The sequence below is a fragment of the Pezoporus wallicus genome, unplaced genomic scaffold (genome assembly GCF_028554395.1).
Source record: "Pezoporus wallicus isolate ANWC-B61680 ecotype Strahan unplaced genomic scaffold, APGP_CSIRO_Pwel_v1 contig_7835, whole genome shotgun sequence".
Lineage (NCBI taxonomy): Eukaryota > Metazoa > Chordata > Aves > Psittaciformes > Psittacidae > Pezoporus > Pezoporus wallicus.
The window spans coordinates 2,282,080-2,307,689 of record NW_026636866.1 but is presented as its reverse complement, the minus strand read 5'-3'; the positions used below and the strand labels follow the sequence as shown (position 1 = coordinate 2,307,689).

Here is a 25,610-nt window from a genome sequence, read left to right as displayed (position 1 = left end):
GCAGTGGCTTTTTTGCTCCGTTTCTGGCATATGAAGTGCATGTTACACCTAAAGCAAAGAGAAGGCTGAGGTCTTGAAGGAGGGGTGGTGTGTAAATCCCTGTGTATCTACAGCTCTGAGCATGAGCTTTTTTCACAATGCTGTCTCCATTATTCTGGAAAACTTGATTCCTGACTAACCACAAAATAGATGCCACAGCTCTTGGCACACGAGCCAGTTTCCAGTAGACACTGAGGGTTCCCCTCTGCTGTGTTTCCTGTTTGTTTATGCCTATCTGACTTCCCTCATGGTAGAGCACGGACAGGAGCTGCTTAGTGTCCAACAGGAATTCCAGACGTGAGGGCTGCAGACAAATGTCTGGGCATGTGCTGTAGCCACATACATAGTTGGGCATGGATTCTGTTACAGCTTTGCACAACTTGGATAGGAAAGTTCACCTTTATACTAAACTGACATGCCAATTAGAGTAATGAAAAGCTTGAATCTTTATAGAATAGGGACTGCCGAGCAGTCCTATTGGAGCTTTTTAATGTTTTGAATTGATTGCAGTAATCCAATTACATGGAAGAAAGCAATCCAGTGGGCTGGGGTGAAATGCAGTGGGAAATTGCCAAAGATCTTGTTTTCTCAGTGTTGAACGCTCTCTCCTGCTCTGCTGCTATTGTTTGTACATTGAAATTATTTGTTTGTTCTTAAAATTCAGCCGAGACAATTCACCGAGCCTGAAGGAAATCAGGAATGGATGCCAGCAGCAGTGTGACCGAAAGCCTAATCTGCCTCTCCGCCTTCTTCATACAAGTCCTGATCTGGTCTCTCAAGAGGCCACCGTGACTGAATCTCGCACCAAACCACCTATTGTTACTTCAAATGAGATCCACGTGGAAATGGAGCGCACCAACACAGCTAATCAGAAGATGACAGCCAATGCTGGCAATGACAGCGAGCCCAACCTGATTGACTGCTTGATGGTCAGTCCTACCTGCAGCACCATGAGCATTGAGCTGAGTGCCCAGGCAGACAGGATCCTTGGCTGTTATGTTGAAATACTCAAGATGCTGTGAGTAACTATTCTAAACAGCTTTTCAAACAATGTCATCTTAACAATGGGGGGCTTTTCCCACAGGCCTGTCATCTTCAACATCTTTGGCCAGCAAATGCATGGTTATAAATCTTAACTCCAGCTCTGAAGAGTCCAGCCTTTGAAAGAGACATCTGGCACTGCCAGTATGCTCTAAAAATAGCATTGGGAAGATGAAAACGGAAAGCTTATTTGTACAGTGAGCCTCAGGCATGTTACAGAAGATGGGATGTTGTTGTCAGTGGTTTCTGTTTTGTTCTTGCCCACCAAAAAAATCATCCACTGGCCTCCTCCAGGGCTCTTGGGGTTGCCCAAGACAGAGCTAGAAAAAGGCAGGTCTGTGCTAGGCACAGTGCTTGTGCAGTGATAGGCAGCGCTGCTCCCCTGCCTTCAACAGGAGTTGGTTGAGGTCAGCATCTTGTCTTCCACTTAGGTGTTTTCCCTTCACTTTTTTGTAGAGGTTTTATGACTTGTTTGGATTTACTTGTATTGGAGTGGAGCCTGTGTTTGTCAACCAGTTGCTTTGGTGCGGCAGACCTCTATTAGTGAACAAATGCTCAAATAGCCTTTACAAACTGATGGCTCTGTGGTTTCCTGGGCAGCAGATCCTCTCAGTATCTTCAGAAGGAACATAAAATAAGGAGTTCTTCAGGAAAAGCTTGTTTTTCTCCTGGATAAATAAATTCAGAGGAGAAAAACAAAAGGTGGACTGCAGAATGGAAGCCTGTAATAAAGTTGCACTAAAACAACCCCAAAACAACTCTCTTTGCTTTGACAGCCAGCTCTGCTACTGAGTTGCAGTATGCCTTTGGGCAAAACTGTTGTATGTCTACATTAATTATTTTTAAGCAATCAAGGATTCCATGCTTCCATTTTTTTTCAACATATATACTACGAATCTGCAACACAGTTCTTTAAATCACTGCAAATGCATCCATAAGCACACATACAGAACTGGAGGTAGAACAGGTGAATCCAAGATACTGTTCCCATTAGATTCTTGAGCAGGAAGTTGCTGAAGGCTAATTGGTTTTGTTAATTTATTTTCCCTGGCCTAGTCTCCTCTGTCTTTAGAGAACCTCGCATTGAAATAGCACAGCATCTGATTTCACTTCATCTGGTGGCTTCACACGCCCAGGTGCTACATTAAACACATCATGTATTTACTCCTGTCCCCTTGACTCTAGATGTTTTCTATAAACACTATGAACTCTCTCAGTCCTGATGCTGGCTTGCATGCTGACTCACTAAGCATTGACGGTTTTGGTTTCATCACGCAGCTGACACACACTTACAAATTCACGAATGGGCATGTTCTTCTGCACAGTCTCTCCACATTTTAAACAGTTGATATGCCAGGTGTCAATTCCCATGTAATTTCCTGCACTAAGAACTTTTATTTCACTCTGTACCTTAAAATAAGGTATTTTTTGGCTGTGTTTGGTGTCTTTTTAAAAGTCAAGCTCTTCAATACCAACTGTGAAAAACAACACAAACAGTGTTGTTGTTACAGGTTGTAGGTAGGGAACAGCTTTGTGCCATTTTCTGGCTTGTACAAGGGTAATTCTGTACACACAGGTTGTGTATACAGAATACCTGTGTATAGTGAAGGACCAGAGATACTACAAAATTGGTGCAGCTTTCCTCAGCTGGCTTGCCAGAGTCCACCTTCTGCTTGAGAAGTCACAACCTATGAGAATACAGCATGGGTTTTTAAGGTAGAGCCACTGATTTAGGTTCCCTTCCATTCTTGTTCATCCCTTGGGTTTTTTCAGACCTGAAAGCATTAATGCAGAAGTTAGTCCTGCTCCTGATTCTGCTGCTGGTTTGCTGGGAGGCTTTAAATAAGTTGCTTCTTTTTGTGCCTTAGTTTCCTTACTGTTAAAATACAAGTAAAGGTTTTGAGTGTTGATTTTTAAACTCTTAAACCAGTGGTAAAAAAGCGTTGTAGAAGGGCTGGTAGTTACTAACAAAAATATAAGATGATGCTGTTGTGATGCTTATTCCTTGCATGCTCAGATTCTTCTTGAACGATGGCTTTCTGATGCTCTAAATACTATTACTGTACTTAGAAAAACTGAGACTATAAAGAGAGTCGCAGAACATGCCAGTAGGAAGAAAACATTAATTACAAGACCACTGCTATCCACTAGCTGAGCTCTCAGCAGGCAGTCACTAAAATAATGTTGTAATTAATAACAGTGGTAAGCCAAACATAAATAAGTTGTTTAGCATTGAATTTAATTGTTCTTTTAGGTGTCTGACTCAATATTATCATCAAAACAAGAGAGTCACCAACAATGATATCTTTTTTACATAATTAACTTAGGACAGCAGGGAGTAATTTATTTAGGCAGATTTTAATTATTGAAAGTCTAGTAAATAAGGATTCTTAAGAGTACCTTCAGCAGAGGACATCTTACTGTTCACCGGACTCCTACACAATACTTACTTTTTTTGGGGGGAAAAAAAAGCTCTTCTAATATTGATAAAAATGTAGCAGCAGTTATTTAATAATCACTGCAATACCTCACTTTTTGCACAGAAGGATAATCGTACAGATTATCAAGTTCATTTTTGTGGCTGTTACCAGTTCACCAGGACCGTCTTTGACCCTTTTCTAATGTAGCTGAGTAACAGAACATAGCTATTGCATACTAAAGGAGACCAGAAAATGATGGCTTTAAGGATGCTGGCAGATGACGCAAAGTCAGGGCAGATTTTAAAGGGGAGACAGTCTCTAGTAGAACATGGTATTTTTGTCCTGCGCTCAAAAGTTAATCAAACTTCTGTGTCAATATTCTCTAATGCATCTGGACTCTGATAGTGTTACTGATGCCAGTCAGTGCCTCCTGAATGCTGCAAGTCTTAAACTGGTCTGTAGAAAATACAGTAAATTAATTGAAATCTTTTGTTTCATCACATTAAATTAGAGGATCTGAGAGGTGCTGTGTTGTCCAGCGCCTACTTGCATGTTAATGTTTCCATGCATTAGAGAATTCCTTGTACAGCCAAACTTGTGCTTGAACAGCTGTACTGACATTTGCAGTAAAAGGGGCTGTGGATCCTCTTCCTTGGACTAGGACAGACCTACACTGCTCACAGTGTAATCGCATCAGGAAACAGCAATGCAAGTTTGCCCAAGGAGCCAACTTTACCCTGGTCCCAAAGACCCAAGAGGGGGGTACAAGTGTTTGGGCATCTGGAAGAGCCCTTTTCTGTTCTCAGCAGCCAGGACAGGACCTGTCTAGGGCCTTTCTATGGTTCTACGTTTTCTTCTTTTGAAAAACAAGGAAGTCCTGCTCAGAGAAGGCTGGACATAAAAAGAAGCCTCACTGTTTTGCAGATAGCAGGTTTATGCCTTATATGACAGGGGGTCTGGTAGGGAATTTGGTACAGAGCAAGGGAAAGAAGGGACAAGGTACATGTCTGGAGGGCTTGGTCATCTTACTATTTGCTGATAACAGAGGAGTTACCTGAAAGATTTTTGATTGTGCCAAGCTGGAAAAACAAGCTGCTTCCACATAGTTACTCTTTGTGTCTTTATTGCCCTCTAAAAACAGAGGACTCTGGGCATGCAATCTCTTGGTGTTAAGACTGACAGCTTTCCAAATGCAAGCACCCACTGGAGCTTCCCCTGCCTTCCCCGCATTCCCCGATAGGTCAGTGGCATGCTCTGAATATCCCAAGTGGATTCTCTTATGTCATGTTTATCAGGGTTGCCCCGGGTTGCTAGTGTGTTTTGGATTGTTTGTGCCTCACAGGACACATGGGCAGGTTTTCATTTTGGTGAAAGGTGATCCCGGGGAAGGAAAATGTATTATGTTGGCAGGCCAATAGCGACGATGGCCTAGAGGTGAAGTCACTGCAGTTGGGGCTTAATTATTATGGTTAAGCCAGTGTTCTGGCCAGCGTAGGTTTCTGGGTAAGTAAAGCTGTGTGCAGCAGCAGGTGACTGCTCTGACAGCCTTCACCCACTTGGCACCCTGACCTACCAGCACATGGTGCTTCTCACCTTAAAAGAGCAAATCAGACCAGGTGAATACATCAGGGAGTCCTTCTCCCCCCCCTTATAAGGCCAGTTTGGGATTTCAGCTGTATATTAGTGTGAGCGTTCAGCCCAGCACCCTTTGAAGAGCTCCAAAAGGAGTTTGTCACAGGTGCTCCCTACTCTTCCTGGCATGGCCTCTTTGTCTAGCTCGTAGCAGTGGTTGTTAACTGCAGCCAGAGCTAATCTATCTCCCTTTCTTTCCCCGCTTCAAAACACTTTTTCTTGTGCTAGAGCTTTGAATGGGTTGAAAAAAAAGAGAAAAGAAAAAAAGCGACTGTCTGAAGTGAAAGAAGAGTGCAAATGAGATGAGCACAGACAGAAGGAAGATGTTTTTGAAAAGGGAATAGGTGGGAGGAGGAGAAACACCGTAGGCTTTTAATAAGTAGTTTAGTTTTATTCTTGTGCTATGTTTGTTTCATGTTTCCTGGCTCAGATTGAAGGGATTACAGGCTGTGTATGTGTTATGTTCGGGTCCCATTCATGTGACCAAGTTCTGCGTGCTTCACAGGACACAGTTTTCTTCCTTTCTTCTCCTCCTGGGAAAATGAGCTATAGTTTATTATCACTGTCCTCTCACAGACCTACTCTGCAAATAGGTGCCACACATAACTCCCAGCTTCAAGAAAAGTCAGGGTGTGATGCTGTCCAATTCTGTCTGCAGTTTCACTTGGTCTTAGTCTATTACAAAGCAGCTTTTTAATTCCTCTTGCAATTTCCTTTGAAGATCATCCATGAAAAACTGATTGGTTCACATTATTACTGATCAGAACTCCACATATTGCTCAAGGAGGAATGTTAGTGGTGGAGCACTAATCTGAGATGTCACAGGACCTAAGCTTCCAGGTGGCTCTTAGGCTTCTTAGAGGCAAGATTTGTAGGTACTGTATTGCATGTGATGTGAAACACCTTTAACACCTTTGAATTTCCTAACTCAGCCTTTTCTCTCCTTAGAGAACAATAACCTGTTCTGAAAGTTGTTTGCATCTATCAATAAAAATGTGTTGGTTTTAGAGTAAAATTGGCCACAAGTTTAGTAGGAATTTCCAGAGGTATGTTTATTGAAAGTCATTAGACTTGTCAGTTCTTTGAGGACTCAAGAGCCAGCACTGATGTTGCTCCTTAAGAATACTCTACTCATGCACATAGGTTTTCTTTATGTCCATGAACATGCCTTTGTGGACTGTCCAACATAATGTGTATTATTAATTTATAGAAACTTCTGGTTTCTGTGGTTCTATAAATGGATGAGACTTTTGGAAATGCATCCATCTTCTGTTTCTCTGGGATAGAACCTTTTCTTTGCAAAAAAAAAAAAAAAGCATTATTTTGGAATGGTTCCTGTGCATATGTTGTCTGTTTCTAATGCTATCAGTAGTTACTGTCCATTTGAGGACATTACACTTCGTTCTATCCTAAAGAAACACCATACTTTTGAGCCAAGTTTTCCATAAGTTGCAGCCAATAATCTGACTTTTCAAACTGAAATCTAAAGGGTAGCAGCAGTAAGAGGAGGTGGTAGGCTTTGTACATTGCCTTCTACAGACATCCCAAAGTGTTTCACCCTATATGAGATTTACTGCTCTTACTTCAGTGTGTACTCATTAGTATAAATTGGAGTGAGAATGGCCTCACAAGGCAGTGCCGGGATCTGGGCTTTGGCTGGCCCTGTTTTGGTGCTGACTTTTCCAGTTCTCTTACCTTCTGTATCCTTCATCCATCCTGCAATGATTGTACTTTTCATGCAGTGCATCGGTAGGGCAGTTAGTAAGTGCTGACTAACCCCTAAATGCTTGAGATCATTTGGAGGAGAGGGATGGCAGTATGCAAAGTGTTACTGCTGCACGAGAGGCCATACCTGCTCTACCAGGTGTGCTCAAGCAGCTGGTATTTTGCAGATAGGTTGAGATGATATGCTGCCCAGATTAGTTTGCAGTGGCCAGTGCATGCAAAACATTCTCTTTATCCTAGTTTACATGAACATGCCCTTATGGATGGCTCCTCAGAGCCATACAGACCTTGCCTGCATGTATACTGGTCTGTATACTGTACACTGTCTGCAGTATGCAGTGTACTGTATACTGTCTGTATACTGACAGCAGAGATGAAAACAAAACGCATTAGCTGGGAGCTGTGGTGCTAACAGACACTTCATACTGGGTCCACTGGCCTTTGCTCTCTGCTCTGGTTATCTTCATTTATCCTCTTATACTCCTCATCACAGCGTTCCCTTCACTTGTCCCTCTCCTCTTAAGCTAAAGATTCTGTGCTGTTTGAATTGACCCATTTCTTTGTGCCAAGGTCAAAATGGATTTGGGGGGTATGTTTGTTTCTACAAATGAGCTTATGTTTTATAGCAAAAAAAACCACTCCAAAATAAAAAAACTCCAATTAAATGCAGAGCAGAGCTGTAAATAGCAATGGCCTGGTAATTGCTGTACGAACTTAGATGAAAGTATTACTTAGTGATTAATTGTCAACAGGTTTCATGAACTCTTTAAGTTGACATAAAATCAACATGAAGTCACAGTGACTCTCTGGAAGTCATTGTGAATACCAGATGTATTGTGCCTCACTCGAGAATGTGCTGGAAATTCAAAGGGAAATGTCACTGGGGATCTTTTGAGTGTCTCAGTAAAACAGAAGGGTTTTGGTGCCTGCACCAACTTTAGCTTGAAACTTTCTGAACTAACTGTTGACACACCATGTTTAAAACTTGCTAACCTGTTAACAGAATGTTCATTTTTCAGGTCAGACTATGATGACTGGAGACCAGCCCTTGCCAGCTTGCTTCAACCTATCCCATTTCCAAAGGAGTAAGTTTGCACTCTCTTAGTATTTACTGAGATATTCTTATTACTGTTGTTTTATGGTGAAATATAACGTCAAGTAAAAACTGATGGTAATAGGAGCTTCGTGCCTCTAGTGTTGATTTAAAATGAAGAGTTACTTCGAGGCAGAAGGACATCTTCATCTTCCCTTCCCATGTCTCTAAGATGATGTGGAAGAGAAAAATGGTTAACTGCAGACAGGCAGACAGGAAAGGAAAGAAAGCTGGTGCAGAGAAGAGCAGAGTGAGAGATTCAGTGGAGGAGGTGGCTTTACTGGCGTCACAGAGACCTGTATCGTTTGTATTTTGCATTAAATGAAGAAGCTACCCTACGGATCAGCCAAGCTTCCTCGGAAACCTATTAATGAGCAGTAGTGTTTATAAAATGCAGACCTCCACGGACAAACATTACAACCTGTAATTGTACAATTTGCTAGCTTATCACATCCCCTAATGACCTGATGTCTTGAATCAGAGAGGTCTAATCCTCCGTGCCAGGTTACCTGGGCTACAGCGAGAGCTTGGAGATAGGCAACAGAGGCATCATTTGCCTAAGTCAAACATGTGTCCTGGGGGAGGTGTAAACCATACCACAATGCAAGGCACTTCACAGAATGACCGCTAATTGCTTTATTGATGCATGGTGTTAATTAGTTGTGACCATACTATAATTGCACTGCAATTAAAGAATTCACTTGACCCTTCTAGGTAGCCAAAATTCTGTAATGATACAGCCTTATTGTAAGTCTTCTACTAGCTTTCTTCTGACTCAAAGCTTTCACTGCCATTAGTCTAAGTCCTTAGACAGGACTCAGGAAAAGCGACAAGATTTGTTCCAAGTAATATTTTGGTTTTCGTTCGTTTTCTCCCCTAGATTAATGAAGAAGACTTTACCTGATCTGTTTGGAAAGATTATTCTTTTTGTCTTGTGTGCTGCAGTATCTTAGCAAATCCTTTATTATGTGGAAAGAGCTGAGTAGTGGTTGTGGTTTGGTTTGGTTTGTTTTTTCTTCTTTTTCTTTTTTCTGTTTTCCCTTCCTTCCATCCTTCTTTCCATTTGTTTCTTTGTTTTTTTCCTTCCTTCCTTCTCTCAAATCCTCATAATTTTCTGTTTTAAATTTCAGGGCTCTTGCACATGAGAAATTTACAAAGTAAGTTTTGGGGGCTTGCTTGTTTTATTGAAGGGGGGTAGTTACTTAAAATACTTGTACTGGTCAATAATAGCAATGGTTCATTATTCAGTACTGTGTCTCTAATGTTTTTACCTGTGAGGGGCCGTAAGCATGTTCTGCTGATAATAAAAAGATGTAGTTTTCTTTGTAATTTACTGTGGCAGCAGTATCCCAAGGGCTAAAGGCACTGAGTGCTGATAGGGTTTACAAACGTGTTTGTCACTGCATGTCTCTGAAACCTTTTCTAGGCTATTGTGAACAGACAGTGTCCTTGGTAATCACTTTTAGCCCTCACATTTCCTTCCTGTGGAAGCAGTTCAACTTGTTTCTCTGTAAAGTGCATGAATATATATAGTTTAAAGTGTAATTGAAGAGAAATGTGACACTCACGTGAATACTGCAACCAGCAACTGCTTATTCTTGTCCTTTTACCTTTTCTTTCCCCCAGGGAACTGAAATACGTGATTCAGAGATTTGCAGAAGACCTGAGGCAAGAAGTGAGTCTATTGACAGGTTACACAGAGTATTAACAGGGGGAGCTGAAAGAATGCTTGCTCTGAAGATCTCTCCTTAAGTAGTTTGTTTCAAAAGATGGTGTGGTTTTGCTGTGCTTATGTTGCTTAGGGAGTAATAGCCGGTCAAGGCACGCGGCGTTAATATGAATGGTTTCTGGCTTTATGTATAAATGTGTTGTGACCTCCTTGTCTGGTATCAGTTGCTGTCCTTGCTCTGCAGTAAACTGCAACCAGTAAGATCTTCCCACTCTTAACCTCTGAGGGCTTTTCTTCCGTACAAAAGAAAAAAAAAAAGGAAAGCAAAATCCAGGGACCCTTACAGCTTGTGAAATGACAGGTTTTATGTGGCTGCTTTTCAGTTACATTGTGTGCAAATGACCGTAATTCCCATGAATTAGCAGGAGAAAGGGGGTGGGAGGTGTGTTACTGGAAGGAGTGCATAGCTGTAGCCTCATGGTGGCTGACTGCTGCACGTGTAGCTTGTTCAACATCATCAGCTGGAGAAAACCTTAATTAAGACTCCTCTATTAAGCTGTGGGAACAGATACAGTAATCTCTACAGTGGGCCAAATTTAGACTAATGGTAGCTTGCTAGTGCCAGTTCTTCAGTGCAGCTTCTTACGTATTCCTGTTAATTTGTGGATTTCCTTCACCCTGACTCTGGTCACATTTTATTATAGCAGGAGTAATAAGATTTTTTTAATGATTGGAAGGAGCAAGCCATTAGCCAACTGCATTTGGTGTGTAGATCACATCAGAAGTGTAGACACACATGGCGGTACAATGGGGGGAAAATGGCAGAAGCTCAGAAATTGCAGTCTTTTTGTTTCATTTTCATTTGTGGTTTTGTTTTATTTCTTTTGGGGATGGGGTTTTTGTTTTGGTTTTTCAAGTGAAAGGAGTTGTTCTAGATCAGAGCAAATTTGTGTAAAGGGAATGAAAGAAGCCATGCAATGAGTGATGATACAGCTTCCTTCCTTGCTTGTACTGCAGAAATGATTCTGTGAGTGGAGACTTGCCTGTAGCTCTGTAGATTGGAATATTAACCGTGGATTTCCAGCAGACCCTGGTTTTATAGTGACTTCTTTTGGCCAAGCGTGGGAGACACCCGTGCTTACTGGCAGGAACTGTAACCTTCCCAATGTCTTCACTTTTTGGCAGGTCCACTCATGCTTGCTGAGTGTGCGGGCTGGCAAGGACGGCTGGTTCCAGCTCTACAGCCCTGGTGGAGTGGCATGTGATGATGATGGGGAGCTGTTTGCCAGTATGGTACGTGTCTGCCATAATGTGAGTTTAGTAACTTCTTTGCAGTAAGTAATGCGGTTTTGTCATGGTTCTGTAAACTACAAGTACGCACCAGGCTAAATCTTTATATCACCAAAGCGATTGAAATTCCTTGCAATCACAATTTGGCTAATATGTCAGCTTTCTCTTCTTGAACTTTGGTTGTTTTTGCACTGTGTAGTGCACAGAACCATGTGTATATGTATGTGTGTGTGCATATGTATTTTTGTATTTATAAATACATGTGTTTGTCTGTATAAAGAACTCTTTCAGAATATGGAATACTGGGAGGCAGGTGCAACAGACTGTTCCACACATCCACACCTATATTTTTCATTTATAGGCTACCTTGGAATTTAAAGCCAGCAGTAATATTGAATTTATCAAAGGGTGGATATATAGATATAAAAATATGTTAGCAGTTTCTCTGCCCAATTACATTGTTGTGGGGACGTATAATTAGAAACCAGCATTCTATTTCTTAGTAGTTATTTCTTTTGTAACTCTCAGAAAGACTAGACAGAAAATAATAAGTTTTAATCGCTGATGCTGCCACTGGCTTCCTGTGCAGCCTGGGTCAAGTCACGTAAGTCTCGATGTTTATTAATTCTCCATATACCAAATAAGATGGAAATGGTATTACTTCCTTTCCCTGGTAAGGGGAGTAATGTTTGTTGAAGTTGGGTGTACAGTGGAGTGACTTTCAGGGGGACCTATACGTTGTGCATCTCCCTCATGCTGAACATGCACGTCTGTTTCTGCACTTAAAACTTATTATACGCTTTAATCCAGATGGATCAGATACCTTTAAAACAGGTAATGGACAAAGACTGTTCACAAAAGGTTTCATCCCTCTTTACTGATTCTGTCTTTTATGTTTGGAAAGAAAATTTCAGAATTATATAATTTCTCCTGAGAGCTTTTGTGGTCCGCGATATTTATGAGCATCAGGAGATGGCGTGCATGAGAGCACAGTGCTAACATACATCAATACGCAGTACTCTGTGCCCTTTGCAAGGATGTTGATAAATACTTAAAGAGCTGCTAACAACTAAAGTATGGAAAACATCCTGATCACAGATGGACCTTGCGTTAAGTGGTAGCATCAGTATTTTCTATCACTGAAGAAAACCTCCTAAAAAGTTTAATGATAACTGCATGAAATGAAATCCTTCTTGGCGTTAAGCTTACTGTTTTTAAAGGATACCTTTAAAAACATGGATGCTTAAGAAAATATTTTGTGTTTTTTCTAAAGGCCTTGCTGGTAATGAAGCCACGAGGAAGAAGAATTGCATGGTAGCACATGATCTGCATAGAACTGACCCCACCATGGCGTGGTTGTGATATTTTCAGCAGTGTTGAACATAGTCCAGGCAATACTATGAACCAGGGGAACCACAGAACGTATTTACAAGTTTATTGTAATGTAGACTTAACTGTAGTTAATGGAGCTCTTACTGCCCAGGTCACTGGAAACTACAAATTGTCACACAGTGCTCTGCCAGCAAACTGGTGAATCAGCTGTCTGGGCCATAAAATAGGACTTTAGCTGGGAAACTGAAATTGTCTGCAGCTAATCTCTAGGGCTTTTCAATGGGAGAGAATATTGCCAGTATCTTTTGTGAGAAGAGACTCTTTAACGTTTCATTTGTAAAAGTGGCTTTGCATTTCTGCCATAGGTGTTACTATGTGATATCATCCGATGCTCTCTGGAGGTAGAAGTCTGCGGGACAGTGTTGTCAACTAGTGGACTCAAGAGAGTTTTACTCAGGCAGTGTTCTCAGCATTTCTTTCCTTTCAGAGAAAACTGAGCAAGAGAGAAAGCAAGATAATGACACAAGAGCATGTGAAAGCACATGAAGTCATCTCTGACTTAGGGCTCAGGACTGCTTTCTTAAGGCATTCCTTCCTTTCCCAGTCAGTTCCTGTCTGCTCATTCCAAACAGGTGATTTTGTCTGTCACCACCCTTGAACCAAGGCTAGTGTTCAGCTAGCACCACTGCCTTTTACCTAGGCATCCAGCCCACACAGCCCTTGCTCACCAGCTGCCACTTCCAGAGAAACTGGACTGCAAACAGATGTGAAGGAAGAGTCTCCTGTGGTTCCCCTGGGGCTGGGTTCATTGTGTTACTAGGGATGGGGACAATTGCACAGCTGCTTTGATGTTTCCTGGGGAGCCTGTATCAGGCCTCTGTCAGCTGCGCTCCTTCATGGAGGAAAACTACCCACTCCCTCAGATCTCACTAGGTATCACTTCCAATCAGCAATAAAGCTGTTGAGAGATTGCAACCATAATGGTAATGAGGGAGCCCTTTTCTTTAGATTTGTCTACGTTTTGTGTGACTGTCTAACAATGTCGCTTCCAGAGGTACATATGTTTCTTAGGCTAACGCCTCTAATTTAACTCTGTTTCTCAAATAGGTGCATATTTTAATGGGATCCTGCTATAAAACAAAGAAGTTTCTGCTTTCGCTGGCTGAAAATAAACTGGGACCTTGCATGCTGCTGGCCTTAAGGGGTAACCAGACAATGGTTGAGGTAAGCCCTAAACATATGTGGTTATGGTTTATGAGCAGTGTTCAGGTTTCACACTGCCTTTCCCAGAATTAGGTCTAGTGGAACTGTAGAAACCAAGCATAATGGAATATTGTTGTTCTGCAGTGCAAATTATATGAACAGTGAGTGCAAGAATATTTGGAGAGAGATTGTTTGCTCTAAGTCAATTGGAGAGGCTAAGTTGGGAAATAAATGGCAATCCATGATAATGTAGTCTGTGGTGAGGGGTCAGAACTCAGAACCGCAAGGCTTTTCCATGACTAAAATCCTGATGTTTGTCTTGCCACGTGCAAAATGAACAATGCGTAAGTACTGCATTTACAAAACCTTATTTACTTGCATTAATAAACTGATTTTTGTGTGCCTATGATTGGTTATTTTTGTTTCACTAATAGTTTAAACATATTTTTCTGGGTTTCTTTGAAGATCTTTCTTGATAAATGCCATCATGCATTTTAAATGGAAATAGAGCATGGTTAAATAGGTGGAAGAAATTACAGTTTTTCCTTGAGCTAGATCTGTGTGTGTGCTAATTTAATCCAGTAAATAACAGAGTGCACTGTGTGAATTTGAATATAATTTTGCTTGATTTTTTTTTTATTAAAGGTAATTAGAATGATGCAGGGAATAAAAGCTTTGCATTCTAATTGCAATGGCATGATGTGTGGCTGGAAACGCAGGGCAGCATGAGGGGTGCAGCTTGTGTCCTAAGCCCATGCAACCCATTGGAATCATTCCCTGGTGTCTAACTTGCTCCTGTGCAGCACCTATGGCAGCCTCTTGCCCAGGGGGGAGTGAGGCATATTCCCAGTGAGATGTAAGGTGTTCTGGCCACAGCAGCAAGCTCCCAGCATCACCATTTCTTGGAGCCTCCCTGACCTTTCCTTAACCTGCCTTGCAGACAGGATACACTGGACCTGCATTCTGCTCGCGCTTAGGGACAGAAAATCCAGCACTTAGGGAGCTGCTTTGCTCTGCTACTGATGTGCTGATGCTGATATCCCAAGTGTGCCAATCTGCAGTCTAGCCAGTGTACCTGGGAAATACTGGATCGATTGTACCTGTTCTGAATCAGGCTGTGGCATGGATCCATCTTCCAGGACTGATGCAAAGTAATTGCGCCTCTCAGTCAGAAGGAATGAGCACTAATGGAAGACAGGGTAGATAGTCTGACTTTCAGACATTAGAGTTCATTCTTTACGAATAAAAATTGGTTTCTTGTGTTGGAAGGTCAGCAAAGGTTGCTGTGATCCTCTCATCTAGCCTGAATAATGCGTGCTCTCAGAACTTACCCAAGTAATTTAAACTACATGGACAATGTAATTAGGATATTTGGAACCAGCTGAATATAAATACTGCGGTGACCACTCTTCTTTCTTTCTGCTGCTAGATTTTATGTCTGATGCTGGAATACAACATCATTGAAAATAATGACACCCAGCTCCAGATCATCTCTACCCTGGAAAGCACAGACGTGGGAAAGAGAATGTATGAACAGCTGTGTGACAGGCAGAGGGAGTTAAAAGAGCTGGTATGTCACCGGGCATGCAGTATTGCCATAGCACATTGTGGTCTGTCCTCTCCAGAAATGGAGGTACAAAAGAAAGACAAGCAGGGTGTGAAATTCCCAGTTAACAACAGGATGGGAGCAGTATTTGGAGGATTTTACTGTGAATATATATACTGTGTGATATTTACTGATGTGTCTAATCCCATACTATGTTTATGAATGATATTCAATAACCTGCTTAGAATCTGTGTGAAAGAAGGTGAAATCCTGATGTCTCAAGATCTTGCAAGTCAGCTTGTCGAATTCTGCCACCTTTTGACGTATGAATAGCAAACGGTTCTAGTGCTGGCCAGCATTTCTTAATGCTGTGACATTCATAACATTTCATGAGATGGTCTTTAGGTCTAGTTCTCAGAGCAAGAGCCTATGAGAAAAAGATTCCCCCCTCTTCCCCCCCCCCCCCCCCCCCCCCCCCAGTTTTAAAGATGGGATCTACAATTTGAGTGCTCTCATTACCACTTTTTCACCTATGCAGACATACCCACAATCTTCCCTCTTTCACACTTGTATTTGTTGTCTTTAACCCCTGCCTGAAATGCATATGCTTTTTTTAAAGCCAGACAAATGATTTTATCAGCTGTGCAGCCTCAACCCCTTTGTTATCTTAGCCCAGCATTTTAAGGCAGTTTTCTTTAAAGTGAAAGTAACCAAGTAATGGAAGGCTGAATCAGACAAAATGCTGACCCACAGCATGAAGCTGTATTTAGTGGACGTCCCCTGGGTAGCAACAGGCCTGCATCTAGCACGCTCAGGAAAGAATCTGTCAGTGCAGAAAGAGCAGGGACAGAGTGGAAGGGCTGGCAGGGAGCTTTGAAATTGGAGTAGGGTTTGCCCTAGTGTTGAGCCTGATAGACTTCAGATGGTCTGAAATGTAGAATGGCAGCTTGTTTGACCAAAATATCTTCTGTCTTACAGCAAAGAAAAGGTGGTCCCACAAGATTAACACTGCCATCCAAGTCCACCGTAAGTTAATCACGTCAATAGAGAAACAAGCTTTATCTTAACATATTTAGACACTTGGTTTATATTTGCCATGTGGCACAGGGGTTTTGGTGAGTTGAGAGGGGACTCATGCACTCTCTCTGTCAACACAACTGGAGTTTACACAAGTAAGGGTGTATTTCCATTCTTGGGCCTATGCAGCAGTTTCCAATAGAAGTCGAAGCCTCAGTCTGTCAGGTTTATACTGGCATGCAGATTTGGAATGGTAGATTTTGGGGAAGAATTTTGCATTAAAAAAAAAAAAATCAGATTTCACAATATCCAGTTCTGGATCTTAGACATGTAGGTCTGCAAGAGACCCATCACTGTTGCAGTTAAGGCTGGTGTAAACCCAGACTAACTTCACTGAGGCCAAGTGATGGTCCTGGGTATGGTTTGGATCTAGAACCTGCAGTGAAACATTAAGTTAAAAGGCCCACTGAAGCGTTTGTGTCTCATAAGGATACACACACAAAGAACACTTCAGTCCTCGTGTCTGGATAAGTTTTTCCCAGGGTATATAAAGCAACACTGCCACAAGAGCCCAGCTGCCTGCCAAACAAACCGAAACTTCTCTGTGTGGTTCTCTATTACTGTAAACAAGTCTTATAATTGTGCAGCTCCTGCTGGTTAACAGTATCCGTGATACCGCTGCACGTTGCAGGCTGAGGAGTCGATAGTCTTGCTCATCCATCTCTGGTTTGCTTTCAGGATGCAGACCTGGCCCGCTTACTAAGCTCAGGATCTTTTGGGAATCTGGAAAACCTCAGCCTGGCCTTTACCAATGTGACAAGTGCTTGTGCTGAGCACCTCATTAAACTGCCTTCTCTCAAGCAGCTGAACCTGTGGTCAACTCAGGTAAGTGCTTTGCAGACTGAAACTCAGAGCAGGAACCAGTGCTGACTAGTTCTGAAATTTCACATTACATCAGCAGGAGAAGAGAGTGTGAAGAGGCTTGTTTAGAATGAGTTTGTCTTTGTGCTATTTTTACAGGGCCTGTCTATGGTCTAGTTCATCTTGGAGGCTGGTTTTTCTTTGCCACCTTTTTTTTTTTAATTATTTCTTCCATTTTATTTTCAGTTATAAAGGAGTTGCTGCTTGGGTTGGATGTTCCAGTTGGGTGTTGTTGATACTGTGTATTTTGCTGTGCTGCTTTTTATCTGAGAAGCACTTATGCTTTCACCCATTTGGGGTGACAAAAAGGAGTCTGTGCAGCTCATCTGGTCAAGTGAAGCAGAGTCTTTACAGTGCAGGCAGTGAACTGCTCTGAATGCTGATCAACCAGAATTTGTTTAAAAACAACAGCAACAAAAAGAAACTCAAATAATGAATAAATGGAAGGAAACTATAAATGAGAATGTGGGAAGGAAACTATAAATGAGAATGTGGTTATTCCCTGCCCATGGCAGGGGGTTTGGAACTGGATGATCTTAAGGTCCTTTCCAACCCTAACTATTCTATGGTTCCATGATTCTATTTTGTAAGCAGAAAGAAGCCAAGTTAACTGAATAAATTATTCAGTTGTTAATTGAAAGAGCTTTTTAAGTTAAATTTTTCTTCTACATTTCCCTGCTGGTTTTGGTCTCTGAGGTTCTCCATTGAACAGGTTTTCCCCATTTTCTGTTAGCACCTATTTGCAGTGCTCACTGAAAATAGTTTATTCTCAGTGCAACCACAAAAGCAGCATTTTTTTTCCCCACCCAAATGTCATGTAAATAATCTTGTTTTGTTTTCCTAACTACTTTTGTATCCCAGAAATTTCCTCTTTTTTTTTGTGGGGAATATGAAGTCCAATCTGATTGCTTGCTTGTTTTAACACTGCCTTGTGTCTCCTCCAGATTTGTTCTAACAATGTGACTTTGGGATTTGAAAACTTTGATGCTTCTTGCTCGAAATGGGTTTGATTTTACTGGACAAAGAGCCTGCTTTTTGTATCATCTTTTTTTTTAATTATTAAAAAAAAAAGTTTAAATTCCATTTATTTTGTGATATCCTGGTTTCCATTAATCTAGGATTTAGCAACAACAGAAACCAAGTGGGTCAGTAGAACAATTACCAATCAATAGTGCATTGTTCTTGAGACCAAAATAGCTAATTAATACCACTTGCATTATGCTCTTGTTTTGTGATGTGGTTGGGAACTGACTGAGCCTGCCATAACCATCTTGTATAGCCCTGGTGGGAACGCCCTCATACAAAGTCCAGACTTCAAAGGCACCATTCTGATTAAATGATGGCCTGTGGTTAAGTGTGCACAAGTCACTTAATTTTTCTGTTCCCCATCTGCAAAAGCAGGGATAGATCTATTTGCTTTCTCTCCTGTCACTTGAGACACTGGTAAACAATCAGAGTGTGGCTTTGAGGACTGATCTGCAAACCTCGTTTCAATGTGCCGTGTTTGCACCGAGCAGCTCGCACGTGATGTTCATGCACTGTTTGAAAGCAGTTCTGCTTTTGCCCCACAGTTTGGAGACGCAGGGCTGCGGCTTCTCTCTGAACACCTCACGATGCTGCAAGTGCTCAACCTCTGCGAGACGCCTGTCACAGATGCTGGGCTGCTGGCACTTAGTTGTAAGTGACCAAAATAAGCTACAGAGGAAAATGACATGGGTTCGGAGGAATTCACGTGGGTTCAGACAGAAGATTGATTTCTCGGCTGCCACGGCGCTGCTTCCGCAGGGATTTAGGACAGGCTTTGGTTGTGTTTGGGTTTAAACTTCCCTCCTCCCTGCCTGCTCAAGTGGCTGGGCTGTTAAGCTGCAGGCAGGGGAAGCAGGATGATGATCTGAGCCCAGTGCTCAGCGGGCTTTGCTGTCCAAGACTCTACTCTGGCTCTGCCTCTGACTTTACCAGCGGCACTTGTCTCAATCTCACGTGGTGACCTGTTGCCCTGAGACTTCTCAGCTTTGTTTTGTGTGCGGTGTCCCCTCAGGTGGCAGTCTGACCTTGTGATGCAGGAGGGGAAGATTGCAAAACCACGTAGCAAGTTATTAGTGAGTTTTGCAACTGTGAGCAGCAGGTTTCGTACCCTCTCTGGCCCTTTTTTGTTTCTTCTTTCTGGAGAGGTGAAACTCTTGCTATTTAAATAGGGTGAGGCAGAGCAGGGCCATCTAAGCAGCATTCAGGATTCCCCCGTGCACTGCGAGCTGCTCGATGTGCCAGAATGAAACCCTTTCCTACATAGTGTATTATAAACCTCGCCTGTTGGGTTTAAAGGGCTCCTTTAATAGGCTTGATCCTACACAGACATGCCAGACAGGCCAGTAGTTATGGCTCATCTTAGGAAACTATTCTGCTAAGTACTGGAGCCTAAAATGGAAATGGGGGGAGGGAGGACTGCTGGATCATCATGGCCTCTGCGTGCACCGTGCACTGAGAACGGGCACTGTGCAGAATAATGTGCAGGAAACTGATTATGAGAAGTTGCCTGAACTCCTTTGAAGTCAGCAAACTTAAGCATATGCTTAATGGCCCTTCCTAAATAGGGACTTTTTCCTGGATGAGGGCCCAAACAGCTGTTTATCCATTTGTACTTCTATATTTTACACTATTCAGCTTTTTCCTGAGTGCACCGCACACAGTCGTGTCTTGTTTATTCTTTGACCTACCGTAAGCTTGATATTTTAAGAAAATGCAGCATGATCATAAATATCTGTGTGTTTTCTGTTTTAGCCATGAAGAGCCTGTGTAGCCTGAATATGAACAGCACCAAACTTTCAGCAGATACCTACGAAGATCTCAAGGTATTTCTGAATTGCACCCACGAAAGATGAAAAGTAGCTGGACCACAAGGACTTGCACATTTTGCAAGTGCCTGGTAGTAGTGCCTAGGGCAGAGAGAACTGGTCCTGTGGAGTGGATAGCATGAAAGCCATCTGAAGAGGGGGAACTGGATTGTTTTGGGGAGGTGATGACTGAAAACAGCATTGTGAGGTTGCTGGCTTTGACTGACTCAGGAAACAGTTAATATGCTGAATAGATGAGTATGAGATGAAATCAGAAACTGAGTCTTTTCACCAGTGCTATCAACAGTAAAGATTTCAGAAACAGGAGCATATTGTTTGTTTCTGGTGAGGTGTCGTGGTTTAAACCCAGTCAGGGTAAACATCACTTAGCAACAACCGACAACATCGGTACAGTAGAATCTAGTTCACACCACCAGAGCTGTGTCCTGTACTCTTAACAGGATCAAAAGTAATGTGGGTGAACAGCATTACGGAGCCTTGATGCAGAATGCAAAGGGAGAATTAAAAGCATTGGAAAAGGTACAGGTTTATCTTTGATACCTTTTGGACTGGACCTGGGCTTTAAACAGAAATGCCTGCACAAATACCCAGCTCCTGAGTTTGACCTGTGAGATATGTACTATGAATTTACAGCTGCCCTAACAAAATGGTGTCAAGAACTAGAATGTAGCTGTGGGAGGGGAATAGCCCAGGTGGTTTCAGGCAAAGACTGCCTGAGATGTGTTGGCTTTCATGACTTTAGGTGGACTTCAGCTTCACTCTGATGTTGCTTGAGTTGCATCTCCCAAAGCCTTACCCTATAAACTCAAGGGCTGAAGAAGAAACTCAACATTATGTTGTCTTGTGTGTTGAAACCTTCGATTGTGCCAGGCTTACAAACTTGGGTTGAGTTTCGAACTTGAGGCAAGTCCTGAAGCTGCTCTGCTTTCTAACTGCAGCATCTCTCTTTGGTTCTGGCTGTGGAGCCAGGGCTACCCTGGGGACTTGGTTGCAATGCTGCTAGGGTGGATTTTTCAAGATCAGGTTTTCAAAGCTTGTGTCACAATTGTATATGCAAAGAAGTCGCCCTTGGAATTAACAGCTGGTTTGCAGATGGGTTCACACAATGGAGCCTCAAGCGTTTACAGACAATCGAGGTCAATGCTGCATTTGGCCTAGGGCTCTGAAATCAAGTCTCTTGAAATGCTCCCCTAGTCCTACCCCTGCTTCTGAGCCCCTTTGCCGGTAAGTTCGTACCGAAACTCATGTTTTCCTAACCAGTTCCCTCTGCTCTGGTATTGCATTAACAGTCCTTAGCAGCAACTGAGAAAGTGACTTGCCAGGGCAAACAGCAAAACTGGCTGTGAGCAAAGGCCTGATGATTGCAGAGAATTAAAAAAGCTGAGGAAACTTGTGCGTCACTTTTTCCCCCCTCTCACCTCTTTCATTGAGATTTATCTAAGTGGCCATTTTTGTCAGAGCTCTGTGTGTTCAAAGGGAGGGTAATAGTTTCTTCCCCTGGGGCACATGGTTGTAGGTCTGTTGGGAACAGCTCAGACTTCAAAGAACACGTTTTTGATACAAATCTTTCCTTCTTCTGCCCTTGGTCTGCGAGAGCACTTGGGGCACATGCCAGTGATGACATTTCCTCTCCCTTCTCCATCCCTCACCCCACTAAACACGCTTGCACACACACAGACGCCCACATATGTACCAGGCAGGCTGAACCAGACAATAAATAAACACCCACTACTGAAGTCATTATTGCCTAACTGAAAAATTATTTGCTGGCAGTGTCTGTAGGATTATGACTAGCTCTTATCAAAATATGCATGCACATAAATCAAGGAGTGAGGTAATAATGACTCCTAGAAACTTCCAACTCCTCAATTATGCCCTAGCCTAATTAAATGTGTTTGTTTGTTTTGAGAGAATTAGCTATACGATTATGGTCAGGGAGCACGGAAACAGGATCGGCAAGTGGGAACCCTCCAAACACCAGATTTGCCTCTGCCTCGCGCAGGGTAATTGAGGAACAATACGATCAACAGCAGTGAGTTATGGAAAGGAGACTACAAAGACACCAGAAGTTGATAAAACACACTCAGATGGTTTTAATACATGGAGGGAAAAATCGAGCAGTGACTGAGTGGAGGCTGAAGAAGTAGCGTGTGGCTGTTTGCTGCAGTTTGACAGACAGGTTTTCATAGAATCATGGAATGGTTTGGGTTGGAAGGAATTAAAGCTCACCCAGTTCCAACCCCCTGCCATGGGCAGGGACACCTTCCACTAGAGCAGGTTGCACCAAGCCCCGTTTTGCTAAGCCTGTATATAATGAAGGAGACCTGATCTGGACCTGGTGACTGATGCATGGATGCTACCAAAGCCACTAGTTGGACTTGGTCCTGTGTGTCCATGAAGGCTCTGCACTGTGTCCCTTCATTAACACCTGTGTGCTCCACCTGTACTCTGCTGGGTGTAGTGCATCTCCCTGCACTTTGTGGCCTATAGAGCCACCCTCCCAGGATCCTGATGGTATGGATTTGCCAGGAACTTTATCCCCGAGTCCTAAACACATGTCATTAATTCTGCCTTTTCCCTACCCTCCCGCACAGGCGAAACTACCCAATTTGAAGGAAGTGGATGTCCGCTACACCGAAGCGTGGTGAAATCTCTGCCTCCGACTCTTCTCTTTTGCTTCTTGCGAGGAGGAAAGGATTTTTAAAACAAACAGAGAAAAAACAAACTAAGAAATAACTTTTGTCTAATCCCTGTAGAGCAGTGAGTTTTGGGGATTTGGTGTCAGGAGTTGTGGTTGTGGGGGAGAGGAGTGGTGTTGTGTGTGTGTGTGTGTTGGGGGGGGGACAGGGCAAGCCTGGACCCAGATGGATTCTTTCAGCTTTGTGATTTCACGAATCTACATAAATTTAAATAGAAAAGTAAAAAAAAAAAAAAAAAAAAAAAAAAAAAAGAAAAAAAAACAACTTTGTAGCAGCAAGAGGATTATAAAGAAGAAAAAAAAAGACAAAACAAAAAAAAAACCTTTGTGGGTTTTATTTGCCTTTGTGTTTTATGCGGTGTGGAGAAAAAAAAAGAATAATTCGTTTGTTGTTATTTGCCTGGGTTTTCTTGGCTGGCGCCCAGGTAGTCAGAACTCTGCCACCAGTTCTGCTCCAGAAAATCCAACTTACAGAAATCTCAAGAGGAGAAAACCAAAACCAGTATGATTTTCACCTCCCCCCCCTTGTCCTGCAGTTGTTACACAAAGTAGTTGTTTTTCTTTTTTGTACATAAGATTTACATTATGCACCTATTTAAGAAAATGGTTCACAAATAACAGGTCTGGGACCTGTCTTTTATTTATGAGTTGTTAATTCTTTTACCTTTTCTTTCTTTTTTTTGTGTTTAGAACTGTATAAACTAGTTTGCTGTCTTGTTACTAGTATTTCTTTTTTTTAAAGGATTTGTCCTCTTTGAAGAATTGCCTTTCAGTAATGCATACTGTATTATACTCTCTCTCTGTCACGACATTCATCACATTGTCCTTTCTGACTTCGAAATGCCTCTACTGTTATAAGATATTTCCTTCCTGTTACCAAGTAGGAAGGAAAATATCTCTCATGGGGTTATAGCTGTAGGGGGAAGGGTGCAGAGATTAATACAAGCCACATTTCCTTCTGAAGCCTATAAGCTTTTTCTAGTCTTTTAAACTGTGTCAGGTTTAAATGTGGGGATAGGAACGAGATACCGTGTATTTTGCCAATGGGGTATTCGCCAAACTCTGTAGCTTTTACAAGTTGCCTCTGTTGTTTTCTGTGTACGTCCAATATTTCAGAAAGAGAAAAAAAAGCTCTCCCTCCATGTTGTGCATCAGTTTGTTCTGTTCCCCCCCCTCCCCTTCCCTTTCCCTCACTACCTGTTCTGTGCACGCATTGTTCTGCATGTTCCTCTGGGGAGACTGAAGAAATAGCGTTGTTGCTGATCTGATAGCTCTGACCTGTCTGTAATGTGACTGCTACATTTTTCAAACTCCACAATTGCTTAGAAGGTGATTTTTTTAATAATTGTGGTTTCTTTTATATCTGCGCTGTCGACTCCTTTTTTTCATAATGAGCCTTTGTTGTACAGACCTGCTTATTTAAAAAAAGCAAACCAAAACAAAATGATGTTTTCTTTCTTCTGTTTTAACACCTTCATTTCTTTATTTTATTCTTCAGCACCTCAAGGTTTCACATGCAGCCATTTTTTTTTTTATATATAAAAATATATTATATTTAATCTTATTCAGTGGAAGCCAAGCTTTTGGGTTTTGTTGTTTTGGTTTTGTTTTCTATAGGTTTTTTGTGTGTTTTTTGTTTTTGCTTGTTTGTTCTCTTTTTTATTTTGTTTTGTTTCAGTTTTATTTTATTTTATATTTTATTTTTAACCTCTGTTGCTGCCCAAATCATGAGGTTTCCATCTTTTTTTTTCTTTTTTTTCTTTTTTTTTTTTTTAATGAGTGAAAGGGGAATTGAATTTTAACTCAAGTAACGTGCCAGGTTTCCCCCCCTTCAAATCCCAAGCTGCATGAAGATGCAGTACGGGAAGAAAGAATAAAACAAATTAGAAGAAAAATTAAGCCAACATTTTCCTTAGCACTGTTGCTTTTACCAATGGTTTACTACTACTGTTCTGTAGCTGTGTACAAAGAGATGTGAAATAATTTCAGGCAAAAATAAACTGTAAGTGAGTATCTTTTAGCTGCGTGCTTTGTGTTTTCTTTCTCTGGCCCAGTGATGTGGGGATGCTGTGGGAGGTACGGAGCTGGAGGGTCATGGCTTCATGAGGATGGGGCCTCCAGGAGCCATGGGCTTTCACAGCTTGCTCCATGCTGCTTTCATAGAAGCATAGAATCACAGAATGGTTTGGGTTGGAAAGGACCTGAAGATTATCTAGTTCCAACTCCCGCTGCCATGAGAAGGGATGCCTCCCACTAGACCATGTAGCCCAAGGCTCCATGTAGCCTGGCCTTGAACGCTGCCAGGGATGGAGCATTTGCCACTTCTTTGGGCAGCCTGTGCCAGTTCCTCACCACCCTCACAGTAAAGAACTTACTTATAAAGAACTTTATCTCTAACCTGAACTTCCCCTGTTTCAGTTTGCACCCATCACCCCTTGTCCTGTCACTACAGCCCTTGATGAACAGCCCCTCTCTGGCATCCTTATAGGCCCCCTTCAGATACTGGAAGGCTGCTATGAGGTCTCCACACAGCTTCTCTTCTCCAGGCTGAACAGCCCCAACTTTCTCAGCCTGTCTTCATACAGGAGGTGCTCCAGTCCCCTGATCATCCTCGTGGCCTCCTCTGGACTTGTTCCAACAGTTCCATGTCCTTTTTATGTTGAGGACACCAGAACTGCACACAATGCTCCAAGGGAGGTCTCACAAGAGCAGAGTAGAGGGGCAGGATCACCTCCTTCGACCTGCTGGTCACGCTCCTTTTGATGCGGCCCAGGATATGGTTGCTTTCTGGGCTGCGAGCGCACACTGAAGCCGGCTCATGTTCATTTTCTCATCAACCAACACTCCTGCTCTGTGCACCTCGGTGTGCCTCAGTACTGCCTCTCTCCTCCCATCTGCAAAGCAGAGCACCAGGGGTTGTTTTCCACCAGTCATCAGATTTCGAGGCACCAGCACCTACAAGGAACAGTCCTTGGGCAACATGGTCTAGTGCAAGGGAGTTGGAACTAGATGATCTTAAGGTCCTTCCCAACCATAACCTATGATTCTGTGATAGGTGGAGAATCAGGACAGTTGTGCTTCTGTGCAGCCAGTTCTTGCATCCCTGCCCTAGACCAGTTATCTCTGCACTGT

At 42.4% G+C, this 25,610-nt stretch overlaps 1 protein-coding gene across 4 annotated transcripts in view; it reads left to right on the top strand.

Moving 5' to 3' along the window:
* The window catches only part of CMIP (c-Maf inducing protein), a 137,690-nt gene extending 113,586 nt beyond the window's left edge, over nucleotides 1–24,104 (top strand). For 3 of the 4 annotated variants that reach the window (XM_057401932.1, XM_057401935.1, XM_057401936.1), the window contains 12 exons: nucleotides 704–1,057; nucleotides 7,877–7,942; nucleotides 9,081–9,107; nucleotides 9,577–9,625; nucleotides 10,805–10,930; nucleotides 13,349–13,465; nucleotides 14,874–15,014; nucleotides 15,969–16,016; nucleotides 16,746–16,892; nucleotides 18,500–18,605; nucleotides 19,707–19,777; nucleotides 22,375–24,104. In XM_057401932.1, the coding sequence (XP_057257915.1) occupies nucleotides 704–1,057; nucleotides 7,877–7,942; nucleotides 9,081–9,107; nucleotides 9,577–9,625; nucleotides 10,805–10,930; nucleotides 13,349–13,465; nucleotides 14,874–15,014; nucleotides 15,969–16,016; nucleotides 16,746–16,892; nucleotides 18,500–18,605; nucleotides 19,707–19,777; nucleotides 22,375–22,428 (1,306 nt within the window). In that variant the 3' untranslated portion in view covers nucleotides 22,429–24,104. The remainder of the gene's footprint in view (nucleotides 1–703; nucleotides 1,058–7,876; nucleotides 7,943–9,080; nucleotides 9,108–9,576; nucleotides 9,626–10,804; nucleotides 10,931–13,348; nucleotides 13,466–14,873; nucleotides 15,015–15,968; nucleotides 16,017–16,745; nucleotides 16,893–18,499; nucleotides 18,606–19,706; nucleotides 19,778–22,374) is intronic. The other variant, XM_057401933.1, reaches the window with a different exon arrangement.
* Nucleotides 24,105–25,610: the final 1,506 nt, after the last annotated feature.